This window comes from Meleagris gallopavo, chromosome 4 (genome assembly GCF_905368555.1).
Source record: "Meleagris gallopavo chromosome 4, MGAL_WU_HG_1.1, whole genome shotgun sequence".
NCBI lineage: Eukaryota > Metazoa > Chordata > Aves > Galliformes > Phasianidae > Meleagris > Meleagris gallopavo.
The window spans coordinates 17,197,223-17,206,168 of NC_139407.1; the positions used below are offsets into that span (position 1 = coordinate 17,197,223).

Sequence of the window (8,946 nt, forward strand, 5' to 3'; positions counted from 1 at the left end):
AGAGAGAGGTCTGGGACCTGTTGTCCTGATGACCAGGTACTGCTGATCATGTGAGATCATAGAATCATAGAATCATCAAGGTTGGAAAAGACCTCCAAGATCATCCAACCACCAGTATTTTCCACTAAACCATGTTCCTAAGTACAGCATCTAAACATTTCTTGAACACCTCCAGGGTCAGTGACTCCACTGCCTCTCTAGGCAGGTTTTTCCTGTGCCTAACCACTCTTTTGGAGTAGTATTTTTCCTCATGTCCAACCTGAATGTCTCCTGTCTCAACTTGAGGTCATATTCCCTCTAATCCTGTCACTAGTTACATGGGAGAAGAGGCTGACTCCCTTCTTGCCACAACCTCCTTTCAGGTAGCTGTGGGGAGTGATGATGTTCCCCTGAGCTTCCTTCGGATTAAATTCCCTTAGCTGCTCCTTATAAGGCTTGTGCTCCAAGCTCCTCACCAACTTCATTGCCTTTCTCTGAACACATTGCAGGACCTCAATGTCTGTCTCATAGTGAGGGGCCCAAAACTGAATGCAGTACTCAAGATGCACCCTCACCAGTGCTGAGTACATAGGACTGATTTCTTCTCTGCTCCTGCTGTGAAGACAGTATTTCTGGTGCAAGCCAGGATGCCGTTGGTCTTCTTGGCCAGTTGGACACACTGTTGTCTCTTTCAGCTGAGCGTTGACCGATACCCTCAGATCTGTTTCCTCTCCACAGTCTTCCAGCCACTCTGCTCCTGGCCTTTAGTGTTGCCTGGGGTAGTTGTGGCCGAAGTGCAGGATGTGACACTCAGTCCTGTTTAACTTCATCCTGTAGGCTTCAATCCAGCCTGGCCAGAGCCCTCTGAAGGCCTTTTTGCCCCCAGGTGTATTGGCACTTCCTCTCATGTTGATGTCATTTGCATACTTACTGAGGGTGTGCTCAATGCACTCGTTCTGGTTATCAATAAAGATACTGAACAGGTTAGGCCCCAGAACGGACCCCTGGGTAACACCACTCATGACCAGTCACCAGCTGGATTTAACTTCATTCACCACCGCTCTCTGGGCCTGGCCCTCCGTCCAGTTCTTTACCCAGCAAAGTGTGTGCCTGTCCAAACCATACCCTACCAGCTTCTCTGGGAAAATACTGTGGGAGACAGTGTCAAAGGCTTTGTTGAAATTGAGGTAGATCACTTCAACAGCCTTTCCCTTCAACTACCTGACAACTCACTCAATCATATAAGGAGGTGAGGTTGGTCAAGCAGGACATGTCTTTTATGAACCAGTGCTGGCTGGGCCTGATTCCCCACTTGTCCTACACCTGTTATGTGTTCTCCCTCATGATGATTGCTCCATAACCTTGCCTGGCACCAAGGTCAGGCTGATAGGCCTGTAGTTCCTTAAATCCCCCTTATGACCCTTCCTGTCGATGGGTGTTATGCTGGCATGACTCCAGTCCTCTGGGACTTCTCTGGTTGACCAGGAATGCTGGTAGATAATGATTGCCAAGCTGCTTTCTCTGTCGGCTCCCTCAGCACCCTTTGGTGTGTCTCATCTGGCCCCATGGATGTGTGGCAGTCCAGATGAAGCACTAGGTCTGTTTCCACCAGAATCGTGGGGGGGTTGTTCATCTCTCCATCCCAGACTTCCAGGTCAGGCTAGAGTACCCCATGGATAACTACTCTGACTTTTAAAGAGAGATGTAAGGAAGATATTGAGATAGCAGTCTTTTCTTTCTCAGTAGACATGTTCTCTCCTGCTTCTAGTAAAGGATGGAGATTCTCCTTAGTCCTCCTCTAGTAATAGATAATAGTAATACTATTACTATTCACAAATAATAATATTTGTGTCTTACTGTGATTTATGTGTACTTAGTAGTCAGTAGGTTCAAAAATAGTTTGCTTTGATTAGCAGGGAAGTGGGTTCCCAGTAGTGTGTTTTATTTTGTGCAGGTGCTGGTTTTTGGTTGGTTGTTTTTTTTCTTTTCAAGTGTTCAGATCATGTTATTTTGGGACATGCGTAATGCGTAATTCAGGACAAGTTCTGAATTTGTAAGTCAAACTACTGACTTGGTTTCAGTTAGCAAAGTTGCAGCCAATGGAAAAAGTTGGCATGAAGAGAATGAGTAGAATAAGATAAGAGTAAGTCTGTAAAATAATATATAACTACTATTTTTTTTACAGTACTATTTTCACCTAGTACATTTTTATTTTCTTAGGTTCTTAAACAGCTACCTCCCAAAAAAGATCACATTGAATTATGTGCTATGTCTGAGAAGCAAGAGCAACTATATTGTGATCTCTTAAACAAGCTGAAGAAAACTATGAAGGGTAACGGTATATGATGGTTTCATTTCCTTTTGCTTTTTTTTTTGTTGTTGTTGTTGTTTTCCTAAACTTAGATTTCTGTTGAGTGGAACTACAAAGTTTTTGTTTTGCAAAGATGTCTAATATTCATTGAACAATTAATGAATATACAAATGATATAGTATATTTGAGAGCTTGGCTTATGTAATAATAATACTAGAGCAGAAAAGGACACTCACCCTATCCTGGGCTCACGTAGGAAACTCCAGCAGAGTGGATCTCCAGACGAGATCCTTCCCCACTGGCAGTCAGCTCTTAAATGGGTCTAGGAGAGGTGGAGCCTGCAGCACAGGTGATTTGCCTTCACCTGTGTTGCCTTGGCTGACTCATTGTTCGCCTCAGGTGATCAATCAGAGGTTCAGGTTGTGATTCAGCAGCCCCATACACTCATAAAGTAACTATATTCCTTCTGTGATTTATTTTTAAATAGACTATTGAATATAAGGACTTTTCCTTAAAACTAATGTTCTCCTGAGAGTTGAAGATGCATCTAGATCTGTGCTGCTTCTGATTATACCTTATTTTTTTGTTGACAGAGAAAAACTCTGATATGGGAAATGCGATGATGCAACTTAGAAAAATGGCTAATCACCCTCTCTTACATCGTCAGTATTACACAGCTGACAAACTCAAGACAATGTCCAAACTTATGCTTAAGGTAAGGTGGTGAGATTCAGCAGCAGTCTCTGATTCCTCAGGATTTTTAATGTAACTAAAATTTACTTTTATTGTCAGTTCTTGGATCAAAAGTGTGTTTTTGTAAGTCTTAATTCATTGTTGCTGCTTTTTGTTTTTCTGCATCTATCCAGCCAAGTTCTGTGTGTTTTAACACTCTGACTTCTAGAACCAACGTTAAATGGAGAGAATAGTTCTGAGATTGCAGTCATCATCTTTTCTATGACCCTCACCCTTTAACACCTCTTCCCTCTACACCAAAACTTAAAACCATAAAACTTAAGAAAATATCTCAGGAGGAGGGCATCTGAGTTTATTAGTGTTTGCTGAGCAGCAAGGAATCTAGGCAATATAGACATAAAAATAGGGCACTGATGTACTGAAGTATTGAGGGTTTTTTGGTCACATGTCTGGGTTTAGTGCCTGTGGAGTTGGGGAAAAATTGTTGCATCATTCTAAAGTGCAAACAAGAAATCTTGGGTCACGCAGGAGGGTGTACTCTGAGAAAGTTGCAGCTGGCTGTGAATATCTGTAGTTTTGCTAAAAATAAAGCCAGTCAGGGTTGGGGGGAAGGGAAGAAGTTATTCATTTTTATGAAGGATTTTTGTCCCTTTTTTATTCCTTCTCATGCCATCGTACTCTCCAGATGTGGCTTTTCTTTTCCTCTTTCTTCCAGGCATGACATCCCTCTACCCACCCTTCATCTTGGGCTGGGCTTCCCATGTCTTCTACCATCTAACCAAGGATTGGATCTCCCTTTTAGGGAATGTGTCTTCAGGGGAAGAGGTCTGATACAGGGGCAAAAGATCATAGGGCTTGATGAGAACTAGGTAATGGCTGTGGAGGTTGAGAATATACTTAGTTTTTGTTAGCACAAACTCTCGCAAGAGTTAAATTGTAAAGTGACAATCTTCTATTATAAACCTGGGGTTGCAGATTTCATCTTCTGTTGCTTGCATGAGCCATGCTCTGGCATTCGTCAATGTCTAGTTGTGCTACTTTTTATTCTTACAGAAATTGTGGATGTAATTGTTTTTTTTTTCCTTGTCTGTGTATCAAGATTGTATATTGTATTGTTTTCCTTCATTTTTGCTAATAGGAACCCACGCATTGTGACGCTAATCCTGACCTTATCTTTGAAGATATGACAGTAATGACAGATTTTGAACTGCATTTGCTTTGTAAGCAATATTCTCATGTCAGTGACTTCAAGTTAGATATGGATCAGATTTTGGATTCGGGAAAGTTTAGAGTATTGGAACGCCTTCTATCTGACCTTAAAGAGAAGGTTTGTACTACAGATCATTGAAATATCCTTTGCTGTCTGTCTAATGGCTGGCATCAAAAAAACCTCACCATCTGGTTACAAGCAGCTGTATGTGCTACTCAGTTGCTTTTGTGTGGAGCGTTATAGTGTGATTTAATGTGTATGCAGTGCACTGCTTTTAACATGTAGTCCTACTTTTGCACTTTGCTCTATAGACAATAAGATTACACAATGAAAATAGGCTCCCTCATTTTTCCAAGTATTGAATATTCTAACCCAAGTTAACATGACATTAATTAGCAGGAAGGTGCAGTATCGCTTTCACAGCTCATAAGGGCTGAATCATCTGACTTTCTTTTAGCCTGTGAATGAGACTATTAATTTGGTTTAATACATGGCTATTTTAACATAAACATAAGATGTCATTTTTTGAGTTACGAACTCAAACTGGCTTATTCTGCAAATAAGCATGTAGCCAAATATTTCAACAGGGAGCTATGATATGGAAAACAGCTCAAATTTAACAGTTTTTAACAAATATTTTTATAGATCTGTCATTCTTGCATTTGATTTGTGATTTCTAGGTTGCTTAATTGACCCAAGTACAAAATAACTAAAAAAACTTCTGGCTCTAACTAAAGGTGGACTAACACAACAGAAATACTGGACGTGTTTTACTAAAAGTCAGTCTGCATCTTAGTAATTTCAGCTTAGTCTTTCTGTTTTGAAATCAGGGATTCTAAGTAAAATCAGTTTTTAAATGCAAATAATACATTTGTCTAGTTCATCACCTTTAACTGAAGTGTTTTAAAACTTTTGTTTTGCTTTGTCATTTCCAGGGTGACAGAGTTGTGTTGTTTAGCCAGTTTACAATGGTACTGGATATCTTGGAAGTGTTCCTAAAACATTGGCAACACAGATATATTAGGTTGGATGGAAAAACGCAGATTTCTGACAGGTATGTGACTTCTGTTTGTTTTCTGAAGGCAGTTGAAGATATGGATTTGCCGTTTGCAGGGAGGATCTGACTTAGTAATCTTTGTTTTCTAATATATAGAATTGTGTAGTTGATGGAAATTGGTAGGAGTTTAATGTTGAATTTCAGATTGCCTTAACAATGGTGAGGCTGAAAGGTGAGTTATATGATAAGATTATCAGCTTAGCATATCCAACTGGAGAACTTTCACCTTTGCTATAAACGATGTTTTGATTTGCTTTTATGTCAGCATGACTTAACAAAAGCTCACCTGTAGACACTTCCCGTTTCATGGAATCTTTTTTTAGATGCTCTTTTCTTCTTTAAATAATCAAGTTATTGGTATGATGTTACTTCCCACTTACAGCTGAAATCTCTACTACTCTTAACTTTCATATGCAATTAGTGCAAGACAGTTGTGAACCTAAATTCTTCACTCTCCTGTCACCTGTTTTGCCTTACCTCAGTGCTCCCCACCCTCCTCCACCAGCTTATTCTTTGTATTCCATGATGATAATCCAAGATCTTATTCCAAACATCACTTCATTCTTTGCTCTGTCTTACCAATCTCTAAGTATGTTCTGGTCACCCCCTAGAATTGTCACAGTTTTTCCTTTATGCCTAACATCTGTACTTTTGAGTTGCTTTGCAATACCACTGACCTCTTCCTCAGATCATAATCATAACTTCTATATTCAACTCTGAAGAAAGAGTTTTGTTGTTTTCTAAGATCTGGTGTGCGTGTTCCTTTGTTCTGTAGGATACATCTAATAGATGAGTTCAATACAGATATGGGTATATTTGTGTTCCTCCTGTCAACCAAAGCTGGTGGCTTGGGAATCAATCTGACCTCAGCAAATGTTGTTATTCTTCATGACATCGATTGCAATCCATACAATGATAAGCAAGCGGAAGATCGATGCCATAGAGTAGGTCAGACAAGGTAAGACTTTGTAATTGTGATGCTTGTTTCTCTTGGAGGCAAACAGTTTGTTTTGAAGATTCCATTTTAATCAGATTTCTCTAAGCCATCTCTGGATTGCTTTGCAGCTAAATAGTTGCAATTGTCTTACAATTGCATGTTGTAGGTGGAACTAACCTTAATTACATTCTACTCTTATTTTTCGTTTTTCCACAATTCACATCAGTTCTTAGCACCAGAAATTTATTTGAAGACTGGTCTGAAGTCATTGGAAATGGCTGAAAAAGCTGTTTGTTTTCTTCCAAAGACTTTTAAGCTTTAAAATGCTGCAATGCCTTGAAGAAAGGATCAGTCTTCTGCTCTGTGGTCTTCACTAAGGAATAAGTTGTGAGCAATAGAGTGTGTTTAGTAAATGGTATTTTGCCTGTAGTATTGGATTGAGGAATGTTCAGTTGTTTCTATGAACGTGAGTTTTTTGAGACCATACAGGCTCTTGTGCTGGCTGAGTAGAGGAGAAAACAAGTTGTCTGTCAGTGTGGAGCATAACTGGTCCGAAGAGGGAAAACTATCTGCTTTAGTATTGTAAACTACTGCCACTCGAACAAAGGCATAGGTCCTTTCCTTCTGCACTAATCCGAAGAAACTGTCAAGATATATTCATCTTGTTTTGTGCTTTTCAGAGAAGTAAAAGTCATAAAGCTGATCAGTAAAGGGACTATTGAAGAATCCATGCTCAAAATGAACCAGCAGAAATTGAAGTTAGAACAAGATATGACGGCAGCGGATTTGGGTAAGTGTCTTGCTAGTAATGATTTCTCCTTACATGAGTTAAGGAGATCACTCCAATATATTATTCCAAAAAACTGTGCTCATAATTAAGATGAGACAATTTTGTTCCACTTCAAACTAGAAAAATGTGGTGTGCCAGTTTACTTTTCAGTTTGACAGGAAGCGTCCCTTGAATCTAACACAAACCAAATGCTTGCAAGTAGAGGATTGTGTACAGTTTTGAGATTCTAGACTTTGTCAGTTTATGTAAAATACTTACTGTTCTACTAATGTATGTTTTGATTCTTCAGGAGAAGAAGGGGCCATTCCAGCAGATATAGCCACGCTATTGAAAGCCTCATTAGGTCTCTAAACTGTAAATATGTGGAATTTAAGGAAGAAATGAAATGCCATACCCCCGAGGACCCTTATGTTATTGATGACCATGAGTTTTCTGAAGTTTTATAACTTTTTGTAGTTTCTTCATTTTATTCCTCATGGTTTTGACAATTTTTAACACTGGTAGCATTCTTTCAATGCTTGAATACATAAACAGTATAAGTCTATCAACATCAGATGCTGAAGAAACATTATTTTACAGGACATTTTTCAAAATGGGGACCTATGTAGTAATTGTTTTAATAAATCTGCTACTGCTTAAGATTTGTCAGTATTTTTGTAATTATTTCTACCTCCAGACGTATAAATGTCTGTTTCACTGGATTATGCTTGTAGATTTCTTTTATATGTGCCTTATTTGACAATGCTTAAGTCTGTTTCTGCTTGTTCTGGTTCATTTGATGTACTGTCCTGGTTTTGTATCAATTTGTTCGAATAAAATTCCATACATTACCAGGATGTTCTCATGTTGTGGTTATTTTGGGAGAGGAGGGTGGAATCGGTAACTTGCATGCTACAAATCTGAGCAGCTTTCAAACTATCCAAAATGCTCCATTTGACCTGACCTTTCTTATTTGTTAATAATTATTTACTATTATTTCATTATATTCAAATAAAAGTTGTGTTAGAATACAGAATGAAAATGGGAATTCCTGCCTGTAGCAGAAATGCTAAGTCACATCCTGAAGCAGTGATTGAACATCTGGTGGAAGACAGGGCCAACCCAGGGGAGCTCAGATGCATGCAATGTACCTGAGTGACTGGAAGGGGTGGAGCCAGGATCCACCCCTTCCCAGACCTCATTTAAGCATTGGGAGTGGATGCAAGGATATTTTGCTGAAGATCACTGTGTACTTGAGGCCTTCTCGAAGGTAAGAAGTACCTTTTTTTTATATTTCTGTGCCCATAACTGTTGCATTTGAGCAAGTCTTTGCTTGCTGCAGCCTAGGATCTTGCTACTCTGCTGTTACTGCTGCGCTTTCCTTTGTATTACAGTGCCAAGTTGAGTTTTCTACTCAGCTTGTAATTTTTTTGGTCAGTCCTGGAGATACCAGGTCTACTGTCTGACAGTGAAGTGCCCTAGTCACAAAACTTATGTCACAGGATCGCAGAACTGTAGGATCGGAAGAGACCTCTAGAGATAATTGAGTTTGACTCCTTTGCTAAGGCAGGCTCCTACAGCAGGTTCATAGCTAAGTGTGCAGGCAGATCTTGAGTATCTCTGTAGAAGGAGAGTCCACTACTTTGCACAGCTTGTTCCAATGCTCTATCATTGATAGTTAAAAAGTTTTTTTTCTTGTGTTAGTATGGAGGTTCCCGTGTTCCAGTTTCTGCCTGTTATCCCTTTTTCTTTTGTTGCTCACCACCATCCATTATGACTTGGCTTCTGCACTTCAGATATTTATGAATCGTGATGAGATTCCCTCTCAAGAAACAAAAATTTATGAGAAGCTACAACAAAGTATGCACAAATTGCAAGAACAAGTGGAGATTGTATATTCAAATCTATGCAAGAATGAACCTTGCTTCTTTTTCTGCTGATACCTCTTAGTTTCTGAACTGCTTCGTGATCGGTTTATGAAACTTTTAGA

The 8,946-nt window shown here is 39.4% G+C and overlaps 1 protein-coding gene across 2 annotated transcripts in view; it reads left to right on the top strand.

Moving 5' to 3' along the window:
• The window catches only part of SMARCAD1 (SNF2 related chromatin remodeling ATPase with DExD box 1), a 42,714-nt gene extending 34,904 nt beyond the window's left edge, over positions 1-7,810 (top strand). The window contains exons 18-24 of one of the 2 annotated variants that reach the window (XM_010709818.4): positions 2,200-2,317; positions 2,884-3,005; positions 4,122-4,310; positions 5,129-5,247; positions 6,026-6,208; positions 6,868-6,977; positions 7,267-7,810. In XM_010709818.4, coding sequence (XP_010708120.2) covers positions 2,200-2,317; positions 2,884-3,005; positions 4,122-4,310; positions 5,129-5,247; positions 6,026-6,208; positions 6,868-6,977; positions 7,267-7,328 — 903 coding nt within the window. In that variant the 3' untranslated portion in view covers positions 7,329-7,810. The remainder of the gene's footprint in view (positions 1-2,199; positions 2,318-2,883; positions 3,006-4,121; positions 4,311-5,128; positions 5,248-6,025; positions 6,209-6,867; positions 6,978-7,266) is intronic. The other variant, XM_010709819.4, reaches the window with a different exon arrangement.
• The last annotated feature ends 1,136 nt before the right edge of the window (positions 7,811-8,946 follow it).